Source organism: Rissa tridactyla, chromosome 18, assembly GCF_028500815.1.
Source record: "Rissa tridactyla isolate bRisTri1 chromosome 18, bRisTri1.patW.cur.20221130, whole genome shotgun sequence".
Taxonomy (NCBI): domain Eukaryota; kingdom Metazoa; phylum Chordata; class Aves; order Charadriiformes; family Laridae; genus Rissa; species Rissa tridactyla.
This window is the reverse complement of record NC_071483.1, coordinates 4,048,135-4,068,523: the sequence shown is the minus strand read 5'-3', so window position 1 is coordinate 4,068,523 and position 20,389 is coordinate 4,048,135. Positions and strand designations below refer to the sequence as shown.

General features: G+C 52.1%; 1 protein-coding gene across 1 annotated transcript; it reads right to left on the bottom strand.

Annotated features, from left to right (window-relative positions):
* Positions 1-74: 74 nt before the first annotated feature.
* Positions 75-18,517, bottom strand: SELENON (selenoprotein N). Its single transcript, XM_054223383.1, has 12 exons — positions 18,319-18,517; positions 13,478-13,595; positions 12,535-12,665; positions 11,828-12,040; positions 10,864-10,988; positions 9,904-10,041; positions 8,155-8,236; positions 6,976-7,164; positions 5,813-5,918; positions 4,894-5,006; positions 4,109-4,210; positions 75-2,930 (listed from the first exon to the last, which is right to left on the bottom strand). Exons 1-12 carry the CDS (start codon positions 18,424-18,426, stop codon positions 2,760-2,762), a joined length of 1,596 nt encoding a protein of 531 aa, XP_054079358.1. The 5' UTR covers positions 18,427-18,517; the 3' UTR covers positions 75-2,759.
* Between the last annotated feature and the right edge of the window lie 1,872 nt (positions 18,518-20,389).

The following is a 20,389-nucleotide window of genomic DNA, read 5'->3' as shown; positions in this document are numbered from 1 at the left end:
TCGCACCGAGCCGCTCCCGCCGCCCCAAACCCGCCCCCCCGGAGGAGGCAAGGACTGCAGGAGGCGGAGGGTGGTGGGATGGATTTAACAAGCACTGTTACAGCCGGGGCCCGGCGGCCCGTCCCGCCGACCGGCACCGAACCGCTCCCCCCCGGCCTCGCTGGCAGACATCGGCCCTGGCCCGCCGCGGGTTTCAGGCCAGAGCGTCACGAAGCACAGGAGGTGGGGGAAAGCAGCTCCTCCTCCCCTCCCCGAGGTACCACAAACCTATCGAAATAAACCTTAGTATGTTTACAAACAGGAGACAAAAAAAAAAGCTTGGCACGGATTAATAAAAGCCTCAGGCAACAGCTTCTGCCGGAGCCCAGCGCTGGCAGAGGGGGGTCAGTGAGAGATCAATTAAGCAGGTTGGCAGTTAATAGGCTAACGGGGACACAGCCGCGTACCCCCGTTCCCCCAGAGGCGTCTCTGGGCCGGGCTGCAGGAGCCCGCAGAGGAAAACCGAGGTGCTTCCAGGGCTCCCGGGCTCACCGCGGGCTTGGGCACAGGCCCTGCTTGTGCCTGGGACTGTCACAGCCACTGTCTGAGCTCGGCCTCCCTCGGGGGCTCCCCGGGCCCTGCAGAACCGCTGCACTGCCTGGTTTTTCTAAGCCTGAAAAGACAAAGGCAATCCCTGCCTGCTCAGACGCTGCCCTCGCCAGACCCTTCTGCTGCAAAACCAGGGGGAAGGGGAACAAACGGAATGGTCTCTCCACCCGAGCACAACTGACAGACACCGCTTCCAACACCCGGCCGAGGGGCTCAGGAAAGGTGCAGAAAAATTCCCTCAGGTGAAGGTTTGTAAGAGCCAGAAGGGCCGGTGTACGCTGCAGTGGTGCCTCCCGAGGAGCCGTGGGGAGGCAGGCACTCCCTCTCCTCTGCCGCTCTCTGCTTGGGACAAAGTCCCCCAAAGGGACAAGACCAGAGTCCCCCGGAGGGACGAGACCGCCGGTGTGACAGGAGCTGGGTCTCAAACACTGCCTGGAGGCTTTGGCACTTTCCGCAGCTGAAAGCGCTGCCAGATCCAAGCCTGTCCTTACTGCAGGCCCCGTGGAGTGCTAGAAAAGTGCAGAGCTAATGCATAGTTAGAAAGCCGATACTGAGAAACATCCCAGGGGTAATTAATCTCACTAGAGCAATTAGTGAAGCTACGCTGGTTCAGCACAGAGGTCCATCTAAGCTCCAGCCATGGACACAGACAGGAGTGCTGGGGCAGGGTGGGGACAGGGTGATCGCCACCCCCGGGTTCCTCCCAGGTCCTGGAACCCAGGAATGAAAACACCCCTTCCAAAAAAACCAGCTTTTCTCCCCGGTTTGATTTGGTCCAACAAAATTGTGCTTCAGAGAGCAGAAAAAGCATCACCAGCCGCGGCTGTTTGCAGCCATCTACTGAAGATGCTTTGTCTCCTCACCTACCTATAGGAATATGCTTAAAAACCCGTTTCATTTGACCTTTCCTGCTCCAAATTGCACTCACTCTGTAGCCAGGCATTGGTCCAGAGTAGGAGCAACTGCTCAGGGTGGTTACAGGTAAGACAATGGCATTCTGTCTGAACAATTTCTTTGGAAAAATCTCCTGAAAATTTCTTTTAGTACCACTGGCTTTTAAAACTGCTCAGTTCTCAGCCAGTTCCTACTCTCAGGACAACACTGAACCTCCCATTCCCAAAGGGAACCTCGTCATGGGTCATCGTTCAGTGTGACTTAGAAGCTCAAAGCAAACAAGGACGGATCATTTCACCAGCTCCGAGGAGACACTGGGAGAACAAAGCTCTCAAAGCCGGAGGGGTGGGAGCGGCCCTGGGCTGAACGGGGTGGGGGCACTGCTCACTACCGTGTCCTGTAACCTGGAGTTCACGTACTGCACCGCTGGAGCTAACAGGGGCTCTGGCCCCTAAATCCCCCCAGTTAATCCACGCCTGATGACTCTGAGCTGCACCATACCTCTTGCTGCCCTCGTCTCCATTCCTAATTTCACTCTGTCAACGTCAGCACCTCCCTCAGATGCAAAGAACCTGAATCGGTGAGACCTCTCTCCCACCACGGCACGCCGGTGCTGGGCGGGGGCTACACCAGAGCTCAACCCTCCAGTTTGAAGCTCCTACTTTCCTGTCTACACGTTACCAGCCACAGTCCCGTTATGCCATTGCTGTCCATAAACGCCCCAGTGAAGAGCTGGCATCCCAGCCTCAGGGCAGCCAGCGAGGAGATGTGGAGGACACCGGCTGCCAGGAAGGAGCTTCCCAGCTGCGCTGGATTCTGCGCCTTCGCCCACAGGGCACAGGCGCTCACCACGAGTGTTCGGTCGTAATGGCAATGCTGTTCTCCACGGTTCAACACAGTCCGGTCCTTGAGATCTGGGGTTTCCAGGTGACGCTTGGTATAGCTGTTACACGAGTTTCACGGCAGAGTCTGAACAGGAGCTGGAAAAACAGGGGGGTGGGTGGCAAACGAAGGCGTATGCACCAAAAGTGTTTACAGATTCAAGTATTTCCACTCCTGTAAAAATTTGCCTGAACTCAAAAGGGCAACTGGTAATCTGTAAACTGGTATCACTTGAAACTTAGCCTCAAACCAACATCCAGAGCAGAGCCCCAGTGCTGGGGCTGTCTGCATCTTAACATCAACATCTGGCATGAAGATAAGGAAGAATTTTTGTAATCAAAATAGATCTCTGAAGTCTTTGGCCATCTCTGTGGGGCATTCAGGTGCCTTTGTTTTTAGGTCTGCAGGTATGGTTTTGCTCTTTGCAGTCCTTCCTTCAGGAACTGGAGGTAAGTTGCAGTTGAAGGGTCTTCAAAATTGGTGGAGAAACTAAAGATGCTACTTTCAACATCTTCAGGCTTCATAGAAGTAATATCCAGGAAGTAGTTGGCATTGATGTGGTGAATCTGGGAAGGAAAACAGATGAGGAGAGGAGACTTTAAAAGCCAGAACAATTCCCCAGCCACTGCCTTGGCCTCCAGCCAGGACCCAGGTGACAAGACTGTAACAACTCAAAGAACTCTAGCACTTTGTGAATGCTAATTCAGCATCCAGGATTCAGGTCTGCACTTTACAGTCAGAGGAAGATGTGTGAAAGACAATGGCCTCTTTCTTTCCCTGAGAGTCCTGACCCTTCGCTTAGGTTAAGAAGAAGATGAAGGCGATTTGGGAAAAATCACACAGGCATAAAACCTAGCTCTGAGCCAGGGCTGGGGAGATGGCAGCCCGACCACGCCGACTGCTGGGGTGCTCTCAGCCCAGCCCAGCTGCAAAACCAGCACCTGAGCTTCAAATGTCTCTGTGCTTTCTGCTCCCCCGAGGAGGTGGGGAAGGGGGACACGCGGCCACTGACCACAGCAACCTCGACAGGCCTGAAGGCACCCACCAGCCCCCAGGCCCATCGGGAGGGGAGCCAGCAAGGAGTCACTGCATGCGTTACTGGCTAATATCTGTGAGTGTGGGGCACAATCGGATGAGCCCTGGCAGGATCCTCCACCGCAGACAGCCCCGCTGGTGACACACAGCAAAGAGCCGCACTGTCAAGTGTCAGGAACTGTTGTGCTTCAGATCCAAGGCGGGGGGGGTTGTTGGGAGGAACAGCAGAGCTGAAGCGTGTGGACTTGCTAATGGCTGATTTGCTGTGACAAACTTGGGGAATGGAGAGAAAGATAAATGTGCCAGAAGGTGCTGATAAGGAGAGATTTTCTCCAAAGCATGAGCACAAGGGACAGGAAACAAGCTGCAATGTCTTCCCAAAGGTCACTGACTCCAACCAGGGACAATGAGGGAACACGGGCAGACATTTGGTTCAAGTCTGACTGTTTCCCCCCTCCCTGCCCAGAGCTGCTGCTGTTCTGTTTCTGAATAAAAAGATACTTGTTTCAGATTTCTTGGTAGAGCTGCTGTCTGTCTGCCACAGCATCCCTGGGAGCACAGCACCGTATGGGACTATGGCCCCACAAAGGCTCGAGGAGCCAGGGAACGGCTGGGGGAGCGGACACTCGCTTCAGGGTCTGCAGACGACCCTGAAAAGAGCACATTCTGATGGGACGAGCCAAGCCCAGCTAAAGGGTAACGAACGTACCACTGTGCCATTGGGGAGGCAGATGATCATCTCCACGGGGAAGTTGTATTTCTCCAGGTGCAGGTCAGCCAGCTTGCTGTAGAACTCATTCTCTCTGTTGCTCTGTAAAAAGACCCCAAAGAAATATGTTTGCACACACCAAAACTAGCAGAGCGGCGCAGCAAGAGCACACTGAACACAGGAGGAGGAGGGACACCAAAAAGCTACTCTGCAGCCACTAGTAACTGGCTCCATTCTCACCATCTGCTTTACTACTCCCCTTCAGTCATTCTCCCCCTCACTTTTCAGCTGTAGAATTTCTCCCTGAACAATAAAATCACCCCATCACTGGCAGTTCCCAGGCACACCAACAGCCTGATCCCGGCTTTTCCCAGAGTCTCCAGCTCCATGACTGACCCCAGCTGACAGCATTGGCCCAGGGACAGGCTGATAAGTGGGGAAAGGTGCAATCAGGAGACTCAGGGTTCAGACAGTATTTGGTTGCTCCCTGGGTTACAGACAAGTCAGTTTGTTGATGGCACAAATGGCCTTGGGCAGGGCTATCTCACAGTGAAGCATCTGGTTTAGCTTTTAATATTGGCACCATGACAGAGTGAAAGGGGTCATTGTGCCATTTTCTTAGCCTGCCTCCATCTGGTGTTTGCTTGGCCCCTGCAACCGCTAGGACACGGAGGGTCTGGAACCCAAATCCCCCACTGGCACAGGTGTGAGCTCCCCCGTGCCAACCACCATCTGCGTTCACCAGTGCCAAAAGCAAAGAAGGCAGATGTGGCTGCGACACTCACCTGCAGCTCTTCCAGCTCCTTCACCAGGGACCAGCTGCTAATGAAGCTCTCGTTCAGCAGGGCGAGGATGGGCGAACTTTCCAGGACAGTCTCCCGGAGAGTCCGCCCCGAACCTGGCACAGGACGAGAGGCAGACAGTGGTTTGCTGTGTTTCTAGAGCTGACTCTTGCCATGTTTGATGCCACTGCGATGCCACCAGCCCAGCCCCATTGTCTTTTTTTCTCCTTTCCTGGCAGTTTTCCACACTTACTGTTTCCCCACGTGTGCTGCTGGCAGAGAAGACTCACCAGAGCAGACCCCAGCCACTTGCAAGGTTTGGTGCATTTGGGAAAGGATCAGGCCCTGCGAATCCACCCTGAGTGCCTTTGCTGTTCAAGACAAGCAGAGCCCATATGTGCTGGAGAATTTTTAAGGGCAGACAGGACTAAAGATACCTGCTCCTCTCCCACCCACCACTCCTGTTCAATGTGGCACACAAGTTCTTTGGCACCGGGGACGGAAATAGCTACATATCAGGACAACCCCAAGCCCACATCTGGCTCTGGCTTCTGCTGCGCAGGTGTCAGGGACAAAGCAGAGAGCAGTGTCCCTTTCACCCTGCAGATGCTGCCTCTACCCAAGCAGACTGAGGGCGGAATAGAAAGGAGAAAGACCAGACCCGTGCCTCCCCCTCGACAAAGGCACCTGAATTAGCGAGTTGGTGCAGGGCTTGTCTCAAATAGATCTGATCCTGCTGCTGGGAGCCTAAGCTCTGATCAGTAATTCCCCACTTCCAGCTCCTTTCTATTCAGCATCTTCAGTGCCAGAACAAGTAGCACAACATTTACCGCTGGCTCCTGACCGGCTCTCTGACCCCTGGCCATTCTCACAGCCTCAATGAGACACCTCATTCCTCCAGCCACACTGGGATTGTCCTCACCTCAGCAGGACTGGTCGTCCAGGGCACCCCACAGCAGGATCGAGTGCACCAGCTTCTTTTCTGCTTTTGCTCTCTCAAAAGCTTGTGTGAAGGGAAGATAAGAGACCTGAAGGCAGAGAGATAGCTTGAGAAACAGACACAGAGCAGCCCATCTCCAACATGAGCAGGGTCTGAAGGAACCAGACCTGCTGTACCCCACAGGTTGAGACACACAGAGTTTAGATCCTGCAGATTAAGGCAAACAACAACTGTGGTGCCCTCCCCAGGGACAACTTCATCTCCCGGTGAGACCGCAGCGAGCCCATCACGGCATTGTGGGACGTTACCAGCACCTGCAGAGCCCCATCTTTACACACTGCAGAAAGCATCTGCACAACTGCAGGCAGGCTAACGCACCTCAGCAGCCTGGGAAATCTGGTCTTGAGATATTTATTACAAAACCTCACTGAAACAGCCTAAAAACTGGCTGCGAGGGACCCTGCGCAGAGATTGTTCCAATCACTCAAATGAAGGGAACTTTATTAACATCTTGGCAGCTCAAAGGGACATTTGTAAGCTCAGGCACAAGGAGGCAGCCATTGAAACGTGTCCTTTCAGCCCAGGAAGCGGTGACAGGCAGTAGCCATCTGCTCCACAGGCTGCTGGCATGTTAAATAGTTTCGGTCACCCAATGCTATACATTTGTGTCTCACTGCGGGATGCAGAGGAACAGGCGGATTGTGTGTTTTCTGCTGATAAGGAAAGCTTGGACCAAAGGTAGCTGAACATTGCAAAAGTAACGCCAGAGGAAAACCATTTGTAAGCAGCGCGATTACCTGCCTCACTCAGAAATCGCGCCAGCAGCTACTGATAAGAGGAAGGAAGGATAAGCCTACATTTACAATACAAGCCTGGGACACATGACATCTAGGCTTTGCTCCTGCTCCTGCTGCTGTGCAACCCCAAACGGCCTTTCAGAGATGCTGTCCTCCCTCATCTGGGAACTGGAAGTCCATCAAGCCACACAGGCAGTGCCTGGGAGGCACCCGCTGAGCTGGGACACCCTCACACTATTCTAAATGCTGATCAGGTTGTGGCCTCTGGTTTCTGCTCGTCCTCCAGGTGACTGGAAGATGACCTGCCCCAAATAAACGTGCCAAGGAAGAGCCCGGCCCCTTCCTCACCTTCTTAAATGGATACATGGCTACTTCCAGCTTCTGGGCTGCCTCTTCCCAGGGGATTTCCTGCTGCCAGGTTATCTCTTCAAACACAAACTGGATGGGCTCCCCTGAGGGATCCCTGCTGTCAATCACATTCCCGTCCTCGTCATGGATCACAGAGGGGATTGAAGGCCCTGTCGATTCCAGCTCCATCTGCAGGAGAACAGCTGAGAGTTGAGCATTGCAGATATCCCACTCTTGGTTTTTCTGTACTCCAGGACAGGATAAAGATGCAAAATAAGATTGTGCAGCTTCTAATTAAGATACAGCTTGATCTACTGTCTCCTGGAGCTGCACTTTACCAGTTGCAGACGTGTTTTACTGGGGAGTAACAGGAAAGCAACTTTATTTCCTTCAGTTATTGTCTGACTGTGCTCGCTAGATTGGGAACGCATGAGACCCGTTCACTCCATGTTCCCACCATCCCAATGGGGATTTTTGACTGTGGCACACCACATCCTTAAAATCACTGGGATCTGCAGGGCTAGTTTGAAGCTCTTGTTCCTACCACCAGCACAGCCCTTACGCGACCCCTGGCTGGCCACAAGAGGGTGCAACAGGGAAAGCTGTTCAGGAGCTTCCCTGCGGTTCAGGGTTGTAGTACATCTGAAATTATTGTGTAAGTCTATTTTCCTGACTTTTGGCAATTAAAAAGAAACATGGATCTAGTTTAGGAGAAAATGGGACTGTTAAAAATTCAGGCATTCAAAATCCTGCCTTATGTTTCCTGTCCCAAGAGCTGGGATTACCACAGAATAGAGGAATAACCTCATGCAGTTTCTAAATTCAGACACACTGTTGTTCATACACCCATCTGGGCTCAGGGCCTGGGTTCAGCTCCTAATCTTCCCCCCTTGCTTGTCAGACAACTTCTCAGAAATGGAAGAAGTCACATGAGTCCAGAAGCTTAGGATAAAACCCACACAGAGGGAAAAAATAAAATATCACAAGAACTGGCAATAGGGAGCCATATTGCTGCAGAGGACATACACAGATCAACAGAGATTATATTGTTATATTGAAATGTTCAAGAGAAAGCTCTAAAGAACAGGGAAAAGTGAGGTTATACAGCTTAGGGGCATGGCAGCATAAATCCCTGCTGGGATGCTGCACGCACACAGAGGACTGAGAGTGACTATAGACCTGAGGCAGGTAACCGATATCCACTTCCATGTTGCTGCTTTCACTTGCCCCGTACAGCCACTCCATATCAACGTTCAGAGACCTGCAAGACAAACCCGGTATGTTCAAAGTCATCCAAGGCTAAAACTCTGTATGGGAAACCCCAAACAAATGAGAACACCCAATGCTCCTCTTGCAAGGTCAGTGCTGAAGCCCAGAGCCTCTGGCTCCTTGGAGATCAGCGTTCTCCCTGCACAAGACCAGCAACACCAGTATCCCTGGTGGATCAGGGCCCAGGCACCCACCCAACACTTAAGGCAAACGCGCTCACACCTTTGAGTACTGTCAAAGTACGGAAGAGAGAGGTGTCTTTGCTCCCCCTTCACTTCCAGCACTTAACTTGCACATTCTGATCCTGCTGAACTTTTAAAAGTGTTTCTTTGGAACCAAAAGGCTTTTGTAAGGAGTTGCTGGCAGAGCGGTAAGTGTATGCTTGCTGTAACAAATGTGCTGACAGAGCCATAGGGATTGAGTCGCCAGGGTAATGTTATAATAGAATTTTCACTCCAGGCGTCATGGGCAAAGAGATTTGGAACGTCTTTCCCCTGAAACGCTTCCAGCTGCTTGCCAGAGAGCTGGAATGAGCTAGTGCAAAGCTATGCACACAAAGCCTTAACTTGCAAAACACCAAGCAAAGAATATATTGAAGCAAGAGCATCAGGCTTTGATGAACGTCGGTGCTTTAAGCCAGGCACTGGGATTGCCAGGGGCCACTCTCCACACCCTTCCCATCCCTCCCCATCCTCCAAGTACAAAGGGACAGCTACTGGTGAGTGAATCAGACCCTGAAATGGGTCAGGGATCCTCAGCGACTTGTTAGAGATGCATTTGCCAGTTTTACAGGCAACTGCAGAGCTCAATTCACTCAGATTTTCCAGGGACTTGGCTGAAAAGCATGAGCTCATCCATCACAGACACCCAAGGAGCCTTCTGCAGCTTGCAACAGGTATCTGACATCTGCAAGAGCCCCTGCCACAGCCAGGGCTGCTGGGACAGGTCAGGGGGAGCAGTGCTTGCAGCAGTGCTTGCAGAAGAGGCTACTGCCTGTCTCTAGGGTGATATCAGGACAACTTAGATTCCCCATCCCCGTGTGTCCTCCCACGTGCCTGCAGGTACCTCCCTCTACAGTGGTTTGGCACAGGACAGCTCAGGCTTGGATGCTCAGTTGAAGCATGTGCCAGTTGCAGCCAGGTTGTGCAAGGACATCCGTCCCCAACCCCATGCTCCATGTCCCCAGCAACCTCTGCCCTGCTTCTCCCCTGTCCTTCCTCTGCCCTTGTCCTTCCCTGCCTCCTCTAAGCCAGACGCCCCCCAGACCTGTTGATAAACAGAGCTATTCCTGAAAAATTGCATCAGAACCAGTTTAGGGAGCAACTGTAACTAGAGAATTGAGGACACGATGACCGTGATGACCGCTGGCAGAGAAGGACGTATGGGGAAAACAGATAAGCAAACAACAGAACTAGCCTGCCCAAAGCTCAGACTGCAGATCTGCCTTCCCTGCACAGGCCTGGGCACCCACGTACCACAGGGGACAGGGCTGTTGCTGCACTCATATCTTCATATAAAAAGAGCCCACTAGCCCCCCCCCACGCACAGCCCCGAGTGCAGCACAGGACAGGATCCCGAAGCTCCTGGGTTCCACCGGGCCTCATTTATAACAACCCTCAAGTCTCTTTAGCCCCCAGGAAGAGAAAGAAAGGGCTGTACCTGCTGTTAGGGACAAAGAGCTTGAACTCTCGGACATGGGAAGAATCCTTGGAGAGGATGATGTGACCTGTGAACTGGCCTGGGGAAAACCAGAAGGGGAAGTCTGGTGGCTCATTCAGCTGGAACTCAGCATGGATCCTGAAATGAGAAAGGAGCCATCAGCTGCAGTGTCGGGACGAGAGAATGGATCACGCGCTGCAGATGACAGCAGGGAAAAGTTATCTCCAGGCACCAGAAATTATGAAGCTAAATTGGGGCAGAGAGGTTCAGTTCAAAAAGCTTTTCATTTCACACAATGAAGAGAGTAAAAGACTGGAGCAGATCCCCTGGGTCAGGATCATCTCCACGATCAATGCCTTTTGGAACTGGGCAATAAGTGTCCATCCAGGAAGGATGAATTACATTATCGTTCCTTGAACTGCAGGAACAGACTAAGACCCTTTCAGCCTCCCTTCCAGCTTGATCAGGCAAATAAAAGCTGCGTGCAACACTCCCAGTAAAACAAGAGAACAATTCCCCAGACTATCCCCCTTGGAAATGCACTCCACCCCCCGATTAACCAAAATCTAAGGAATTTCTCGCTAATCAGACTCGCCCCTTTCAGCCAGGAACAGCTCCAAACCAAGGGTGATAGAGAACGGCTGCTGTCCTGCATCTGGGCAGCAGTCCCTGCCTCAGCAGGGACTGGGCGACACTGGGAACACGGGTGCCCTCTTCGGGCACCAGCAAAGCATCACACCCGGGCAAGAGCGGGCTGTGAATCACCCTCTTCCTCCAACTGCTTCGCCTCCCTCCCAGCGAGGACACATCTGATCTTGCTTGGGAACACGACAGCACATGCAATGACACGTGCGCTCTCTGCCACGGGCTCACAGCGGCCTTCCCCACTCCCCTGAGATATGGAACAAACTCAGAGGAGCCCCCAGGCGCTCCTCTAACACCCCGGACCCATGGCCTTACCTGAATGCTATGGTGTAGTAGAAGGCGCTGATGGCTTGGATGCAGGCCACAGCTCCTTGGGGAGCAAAGCGGGTTTTTACGAAGGGGCGTGGGTGGAACATGCTCAAAAGCCTGTGGATTATGATCTAGAGAAATAATTGTAAGAGAGCAAAAATGAGAACAGTTCCTCCACTGCAGGTCAGCTGCAGCTCCAGAGTAACTCTCTCCACCAGATCAGGAAGGCAAGTGAATTGCTATGACTTAAAAATTAGCTCAGAGACCTACCTAATGACAAAACAAGGAGATAAAGCAAGAGAGTACTTTTAAAAATAAATCCATCTTCCGCGCTTTTTATGCTACTCTCATTGTTTGCAAGTTTCCATCATCCCAGTCGGTTGAATGTCTAAGTACAGTAAACTGATCTACGAGGCTGCCTCCATCAATACTACTTAAAGACTTTGAAAGAGTGGGTATGCAATCAATAAACACACCAGGCTGGGAAAGGATATCAACTATGCGATCACTAACACCTACCCAGGCACCCCAGGGGAGAGTGATATACATGCTTAGCTTTACAAACTATGTATACACGTCGTTTCACTTGTCAATGAAACGCTCACCTCTGGGATGGCACCTAGCAACTGTTCCACAAGGCACCATCACTTCATACAAGTGCTTTCTGAATAACCCTCTCCCCTCCCTGTCTGGGAAAGACTAGCCTAAAAACCCAAAAGCTTAAACAAGATGAAGATGCTCAGGGTAGCCTCAGACACCCAAAGCTTTTGCCTGCTCTCAGTTTTACCTCCAATTTAGGAGATGGTGCTCCTGGCTGTACACTGCAGCCTTTTTGCTCCCTTAGAAAGTCCAGGGAGACATAATGCAATAGCCTCGTCGCTCTAGGGATTCCTGATTCATCTGGGCTATACGGCAGAACGTTTATACAAACTACCTCTCAGGTACACAGAAACTGACTTTCATATCTCACCTCTTTGCCCTTGGGAGGAGGAGGGTAAAATCTGTTGTTGGAAAGATACCCAGTGAAGATGTTCAATTCACTAGGAATTATCCACCACGGATCCCCAAGATCCAGTTTATTCTTCGGAGGAAGAAAAGCTTTAAACTGCCTGGCAAGCATCACGCTCATGGGGGCTGCTGGGGCAGTCCAATTCCTCAGCCCAGACAGAGCGACGTGAGAAATCTGTGAACAAAAGACACTATCAGAGCCTAGACCAGACTCTTCAAACGTGCAGTAATGCTGATGGATGTAACTAGGCTCTGGAGAAGGGTGAAAAAACCCCAACTAAACACGTTTTAAATTCTTCCTACCACCCCAAACACCACCAAATAGTTCTGTCAACTTTCAATGATGTGAGTAATAGAAAATGGGAGAGAGGGGAACACACCACGTAACACCACTGCTTTTGGACTTAGCTCCAGGAAAGCCATCTCTAATGTCTGCTTCAAGCTTCCCAGGAAAGGTGTGTTAATTGGGGCACAGCGCTGCCGAGTGCACTGAAAACAATGAAATGCTGCAGAAAGCGGTGAGCTTGATCGTCAAAGCAAATCCCACAGGCTTGAGCAAGACCACCTCCCCCTCTGAACATGCTAGCGCTTATTCCTGGTGATGTTACCAGCCCATTGGACATGTTTATACCAGAATTCCCAGCCATACACATCCTGCATTATACGTACTCCCAAGAAACCATCTTTGCTCTTCGTCATTGTTTCCATGACCAAAGGCTGGAATTTAGCCACAATGGACAACGTCTCCCCGCTTGGATCAGGCGTTTCCTCCTCTTCAAATTCTGAGATGGGAGCAACCCCTAGACAAAGGGACAGGCATTAAAGCAGCTGTTTCCTCTCCCTTCCCTTTTAAGCAATTGTGAAGTGATTACACATTTATCCTGGCAAATCCAGGAGCACTGGGAGCCTCCCAGCTGTCCCTACGCTGTGGCAAAACACAGACCCACCCCAGAGACCAGCTTTGGCTGCATGGGTTAAAGGGGAGCCCTCCTTTTGGCGGACGGCTCTCTAAACCCCATGGCTCAGTTAAGCAGTCTCATTTCACCCAGGAGGGATCAGAACACATGCTTTAGCCAATTAATTACCGCACAAACAAACAACTGTCTGTATTTCGACTGTACTGTAAGCTCTCCTGCGCATTATCATCACACTTCTTCCTGCTTGGCACCACCAAGAGACATTTGTTACATGCCGATAGTCTCCAAACACGATCTCTCACAACTGCTATCTACGAGAGACCGCTACAGCCGGAGGAGGGTATCAACGAAGCGCTGCAACTCACTAATAGATTTGGCCTAGCCTGGGCTGAACTGTATTTGTTGCATTCACCCATCCCAAATCCCCTTTAAGCTCTAGACAAAGTAACTTATGTACTTTGCTAGTCCAGCAATGGGATGTTCCGTCTTATAAAAACTCTACTTTGTGAAAGTGATGTCTAGTGCTTAAGCCTTTTCAGAAACATGTAAAGCTTAGCAGCCTCTCTTCATGTAAGTAAGACCCAAAACAGCACTCGGAAAAAAATAAAGACATGAATAAAAACTGTTGAGTGTAGTATTTTTGGTGTTTACTCTGTCTGTGCAGAGAGCGCTCTGTGAGGTACACAGATACCTACCTGTCAGCTTCTCAGCTATCGGCTTGAACTCTTCTGGACTGAGGTACAGATCGTTGTTTGTGTCCAGAGAAGAAAAGAGAAACAGCCCCTCGCTTCCCAAAGACTTCAGTGCCAGCTCCTAGTTCGGGAAGAAGATGCAAGTGAGATTTCATTCCAACCTCTTACAAAATTCACTCCAGCCCCTCTCAGCTTCAGAGTTTATTTGCATTCTTTCCAGCACACAAACACAGCCATCAAATTGAAAGATTAATGCCCCTTGGCAGGATTTTGTGCTATTTACAATAGGGATCGGTGTCCAGGAACTGTTGGCATGAGCATATTAAAACTACATCTGGCTGAGTAATTCAAACTGAATCATTTGCTTAGTCGGCCTCAAAGTCTTTCGTCAGAAAAATTTCCAACTTTTTCCAGATAGTTAGTCCTAAACCTGCAGATATAGAGAGCACCTGGAGACCATGATTTCTGTAATTAACTGATGCGCAGTGAAATAAAGGCTGTCAAATACATGACTATCCACATTACAAAAACACAAAGGAAATGAACCAAGCCCTTGTAACTCTGGAGAAAGCGACTTAACTTACAGCGGTGCTGAGATCCAGGCCAGCATTACTGCACACAACCGCCCTGCTCTGGTCAAGTTCCCCTCCAAGTCTCCAGCCTCAGGACTGGATGGAACATTTTGGCCCCGTGCTCCGCAGGGGGGGAGCACTGCTTGCTCGTTTGGCCCTGCATCGGGGAGCCACAAATCCCAGGGTCTTCTCCAGAAACTTCTGCAAGATCCCAGCCACCCTGAGCCTCAGTTTCTCCCTCTGCAAGGCCCAGACGGAGGTCATCCGGTGGAAAACACCACTGGAACGCAATGTCTCCCTTGGAGCAGCCCCAGAAAGGCTCTAGATGCTTCTGGTCATTTCCACTCCGCAGCACTGAAGGGGAGGGGACAACTTTGAGGCAGAAGACAGCTCCACGTTGGTGTGAGAGGAAGAGAGAGACATCGAGCAAGTCAGACAAGCCACAGCCTGCAGCACATCCCCTGTGACCCATCATCTGGGGCAGCTTCTCCTGCCACCCCCGTAAAAGCCTGAAGCTGCAAGGATAAATACTCTGTATTCTGCTGTTTAACCGTGTTTATTCTCTACTGCCTGCAGCACCGTTACCATCCCCAGAGCTCCTGAACTACTTTATTTTCCATCTGTTGCCTGCCAGCCTGAAGCAGCACTAATGCAGCCTGGAAGGCTTTGCTCCCGTCAACTGCAGCAACAAAAGCACTTAAGAGCTTTCCAGGGCAGTTTCAGGACCGAGACAGACAGAAATAAAGACCCTGGAATACAAACCAGAGATCTGGACGCAGACATGGCTGAGAAAAGACAAGGAGGGGGGCGTGCAGGAACTGCACAGCTGAAAAGGAGTGAAGGAACAAGATGGTTATTTATCTATGCACAGGAACAACCTGCTACGAACTGTCCAAGTTTTTGGGGCCAAAACTGTGCCTTCGTTCCCCAAATGAATGGGAAGGTACATACTTGGCCCTGCAAACAGATAACAACACCTTCCTGAGCAACTGCCCTGTTCCCTGACAGCCAGGGTCATGTCATGAAGCCTTGGGTCAGGCTTCAGAGCCCCTCTCGGCTCTAGACCCTGCTTGTGCTCGGCACGTAATGCATTAACCTCGTAAGGGCCTGTGCAATCGCTCAGTGTCTGGCAGCCGGGTCATGGTGCAGGGAAGCGTGCAGGGAGCACGCAACGGCTTCCTCCTCTGCGGAGGGGGCCGTCCTGGATGTGCACCGAGCTCTGAAGAGACGGTCCATTTCCTAGTCCTCTCCACAGCGCATCAGCGACTCCCTGCTGATGAATCTTTTAGAGCCTTTCTTCTTTTTGCACTTCACAGACACGGACCTCAAGGGATGGGAGGCAAATGAGTGACAAAGTTTTTAGTTGGCTAGACCGCCTGCTGCTGTACTATTAGGAAAAACTCATGATCATTTACTTAACAGGGCTAAAGGCGGAAAGAGAACCAGTTATACCCCACGCATACAGAAGAACATCTCTGCGTCTAAGACAGCAGAAGGTGAAGGGGGGGGGAATATGGGCGCCTGGTGTTGGACGTTAGCCTCCAAAAATCAATCTGAATTGCGGGCACGCCTCCATCCCCTCAGCCTGCGCTTTCACACAGGTTAACCAATGAAAAACCATCAGCTGCAGAACCATCAGATAATTATTCCTACAACCACAGCTAGCAGAGATACGGTAGCTTTGCGGTCAGGCAAAGTATTATGAGGGTTATTATAAAGACTTAGGCGTGTGCACACATCTCACGTGCGTCCCAGCAGCCGGCTGAATGCAGCCTCCTGGCTAATGGGATCGGTACCGGGCTCCTGCGGGCTCCGGGGAACGCTGCCCTCCCCAGAACCAGCTACCAGAGCCGCTGCTCCGGCAAAGGCGTGCTCCAGGCAGTACCGGCACAGGGACAGATCGCTCCCTCCGGAAACATTCATTTCCACGCTCACAAAGCACGGCAGCTCGGCGGCAGCATTGCGCGAGCCCCTCGGCACTGCAGGGACCGACCCGGCCGGAGATAAGACCCCAGGCACGGAGGAAGAAAGACTTCCACCGGTCCTGCCGCATGCAGTATGCCGCAGCAAAAGGGATCATAAAAATTGTGTTTAAAATGGGAGAGAGATGTTAGGGCTTGGCCTTTTGCTTTCTGATAACATTCACGTTAGAGAAAGCTCTCCAGAGTTTGTGGTTTTTCTTTTTTTTTTTTTTTTCCCTTTCTAACCTGCGATTATAAGAAATAAAAAAAGTTTCCCCTGTTTGTGCCAGAGGGATAAGACTGAGCTTTTTCAGCCTTTTTGTAGAGGAGGAGACTTGTGGTTTTCACAAAGAGTTTTCTTCTCCCACCTGCTTGTGGGTTGTTTAGCTAAATAAACATTTCCATAGAAAGAGACAAGACATATGTTTTAAGCCAGACGAAGGAAAAATAAAAACCTTGGGCTGTTCACATGGCGTTCTCCTCTCCAGCAGTGCCCAGTCACAGCCCCCACCTGTCCCCTCGCAAAAACCAAACCTCCAGGAGACCTGGCTTTTTGTCAGGCACAGCCGAGATCTCCTCAGCCACCTTTCTGTCCCCGTCAGAAGAATTCTTCTGATCAACCGGTTTGAGCCAGTTCCCCTTTTTTTGCAATGCAAGAGACAAAGAAAGGAGGCATCCTTTAAAAACACTTGTCTTTTTACTACAGAAATACCAAGAAGTCTGCTCTTTTCCGCGAACCTTTTTAGATGTTGAGGGATGCACGCCGAAGCGAAGAGCCAGGGGAGCAGGATCTTTACCAAAGGTATGCTACCTCCAGAGCACGCAGGCGTCATTTGAATCATACGGATTACAATCAAAAACAGCGTCAATCAGCCTAATTTTTTAAAAAAAACCCAACACAATAAAGCCCCTAAAAAAACCCTTCCCGTTTTTCAGCTCATTCTTTTGCTGCTTCTACAGTCAGAGCTGCTCAAGGCCACACAAGACCTGCATTTCTAACGTGAAAAAAATCCACAAAAATTCCTTTTTTTCCAGGGAATAAAGCGGGAAGGAGACACCTGGAGCCACCATCGGAGGAGGTGTGAAGCCTTACGCCGAGAGCAGGGCCAGGCTCTAGTGCTCCCGCTCTTCCTCCATCTTCTGGCTGGAGCAACGGGCCTCAACAGCACAGTCACTGCTGCTGCCTGGTGGCCACCGCAGCTCTGCAGTTGTTTCAGCCTGGTGGTGGCCACCACAACCACTGTAGCCACCTCAAGCCTGGCGTCTGCCACAGCTCTACAAAACCTCAACCTGGCAGTGGCTCCCTCAAGCCCATACCCACTGGTGTGTGGTGAGCATCACAGCTCAATAGTCACCTCAGTCTGGTGGTCGCCACCACAGCCTGGCAGTGGCCACCTCAAGCTCCACTGCCGCTGATGCCTGGTGATCCCTACAGCCTGGCCAGTAGCTGTCAGAGCTTTGTGGTCCCCACAGCCTGGCAGTGGCCACTTCAACCACAGCAGCCACCTCAGGACTGCAGCCACCAGTGCCCTGCGGCCACCAGAACCCAGTGGCAGCCACCACAGCTCTGTGGTCCCCTCAGCCTAGTGACAGCCACCTCAACCCTGGTAGGCACCTCAACCCAGTAGCCACTGGTGTGTGGCAGTCACCTCATCCTGGTGGCAGCTACCTCAGTCCCTGTGACCACCTCAAGCCCACTGGCCACCAATGCCTGGTGGTCACCTCAACCACAGTGGCCACCGATGTGTGACGGTCACCTCAACCCAGTAATGGCCACCTCAACCCCCATGCCCACTGATGCCTGGTGGTCCCCTCAGTCCAGAGGTAGCCACCTCAACCCCCAGTAGCCACCTAAAACCCCCGTGGCTACCACCGTCTAGTGGTCACCTCAGCCAAGCAGCAGCCACCTCACCCCCAGTGGCCATTCCAACGCCAGTCGCCACTGATGCCTGGCGGTCACCTCAACCGCGGTGGCCCCTACTGCTGGGCAGTCACCTCAGCCTGTCCACGGCCACCACGTCCCCAGTAGCCACCTCAAGCCCGGTGGCCACCAACGCCTGGTGCTCCCCTTAGCCCAGCGGTGGCCACCTCAACCCCCGGCGCCCACCGATGCGTGGCAGTCCCCTCAGACCATCAGCGGCCACCTCAACGCCCCCTCAGCCCCGCGGCCGCCATCGCCCCGACCCCCACAGCGGCGCGAAAGAGTCCGCCCGCCATTTCCTCCCTCCCTCCCCTCCGTGAAGGGGCAGCGCGGCCTCAGGACCGCCTCTCCCCCGGCCCCCTCTCCCCCCCCGCCCCCTTTCCCCGTTACCTGCTGTCGGGCTGCTTCACCGTCCCGGTAATACTTCACGGCCACCAACGCTGCCAAAGCGGCCAGGGCCAGAGCCAGGCGCGGAGGGGCCGCGCCGGGACCCGCCATACTCGCGTCGTTCAGCGCCGCCGCCCCGCCGCCGCCATGGCCGCGCCGGCCGGGGGAGGAGGCGTCAGGCGGGCAGGGCCCGGCGAGGAGGGGCTGGGGCCGGGGCCGGGGCCGGTGTCCGCCTCGCGGGGAGCGGAGGGAGGGAGAGGGGCCGGACGGGGGCCGCAGGCCTCAGGCCTGCGGCCCCCGTCCGGCCCCTCTCCCCCCCTCCGCTCCCCGCAGGGACCTTCACGCGATCCTGAGGAAAAAACACTTTTTATCCTCCAGATTATCCGCTGAGGGGGGACTTTTAGAGGAGATTCATCACCTTCCTCTTCAGCTTTCCGTCGGTTGTGCTTTTAATTATCGATGGGAGAGCGGCGTGTCCTCCCTCCCCCGTCGTTTCCAAAGTGGTCATTAGTCCTTAATTCAGTGTTCCCCCCCTCAAAAAAAAAAAAAAAAAAAAGAGCCGTATCCAGCTTTTCCACTTGGTTTCAGCTCACCAAAATGGACTATTGTTTTATTTTAAACCCCTAAATACTACAGTTTTACGTGCAGTGACCTCACCGTGCTTTTCGCTTTTAATTATCCATGGAAGAGTGGCGTGTACTCCCCCCCGCTCCCCTTAATTTCTGAAGTGGTCTTTGGTCCTTAATTCAGTGTTTCCCCTCCTAAAAAAAAGAGCCGTATCCAGCTCTTCTACTTGGTTTCAGCTCAGCAAAATGGGCTTTTAATTTTTTGTTAACCCCCCAGATATTACAGTTTTACTTGATTTCAGCAGGGTTTAAGCCCTGGGATTGCAGGGACAGGAATGACTTCGCAGCCATCACCGAGCCTCAGCCACCACGATCCCCAAATTTTGAGCCATTGCTACCATCACCCCACATTTTTGAGCCATTTCTGCTACCCTTTACGCCATCCCCCCAAACTTTTCCACCCCTCCACACACACCCCCCACCACCTTCGTGTCCTTCAGGTTCTTCTGCACGGTTGTCACATCACTCCTTAGCAGTGGCTCGGCCAAGAGATATATATTTAGTCATTTTAATCTTTCCTCATAAATCAGTCTCCTGCTCCTCCTTACATGCAATCCTGCACCGCCACTGAAATTCCCTGATTGCCGGGGAAGATTTAGTACCATTTTCTGCTGCTGCAGGGCTAACAGCGTAGAATGTTTGATCTCTCTAAGGGAAGCGTTAGCATTTAATCCTTTGAAGCTTTTGCGGTTTCCTAAGCCTGCCTAATCATTTTTTGTTTTAGGTTTAAAGAGCGTTTTGGTTGGAGACGAGGAGAGCATGACCAGGCCGTTAAGAGAGTGGTGGTGGCTGTGCCAAGGAAGGAGGAAGAGGATGGTAATCCTGGGTGGAGCAGGCTGGGAGCGCGTGGAGTTTTGAGCAATTCCTGGGACAAGATGTAAAAATCCCACCGTGCATTTTCTTGTAGACCACAGCAAGCGAGACTGGAGGGAGCAAGACTCGGTTGGTGAAGAGGAGCCTTCTCCCTGGGACCTGGGCACCGTCCCTCTCTCTGCCATAGATCCCTGCGCATATTTCTTTTGCAGCAACGGCGCAAGCTTGGGCAACACGGTGAACCAGGCTGAGAAGCCCAGCAATAGAATAAACACTGGGTTATTTGTAACTCAGATCATCTGCATGGCCAAGGGAGGAAGGAGAAGATTCCTTCTGCCAGGTCCACCGCAGAAGAAAACATTCATGAAGCTCTGCCACTGCTCTTTGCTCTCCACCTCCCCATCCCTCAAAGAACTGGTGCTTGGGCCACAGGGAGGAGATGAGAGGAAATGAATTCACAGAGCATTGAAATAATGTCTGCTCCCAGAGGCAGGTGTGAATGAGTTAAGCACTCAAGCACTTTTAAGCAGATGTGCTTTAAAATTTCCCAGACTCATTAGGTTGGGCAGTGAGGTGCGGAGAGCTTTTCCTTACCTCAAATAACCTAGCAAGTACCTTTAGAGCACAAAATGTAA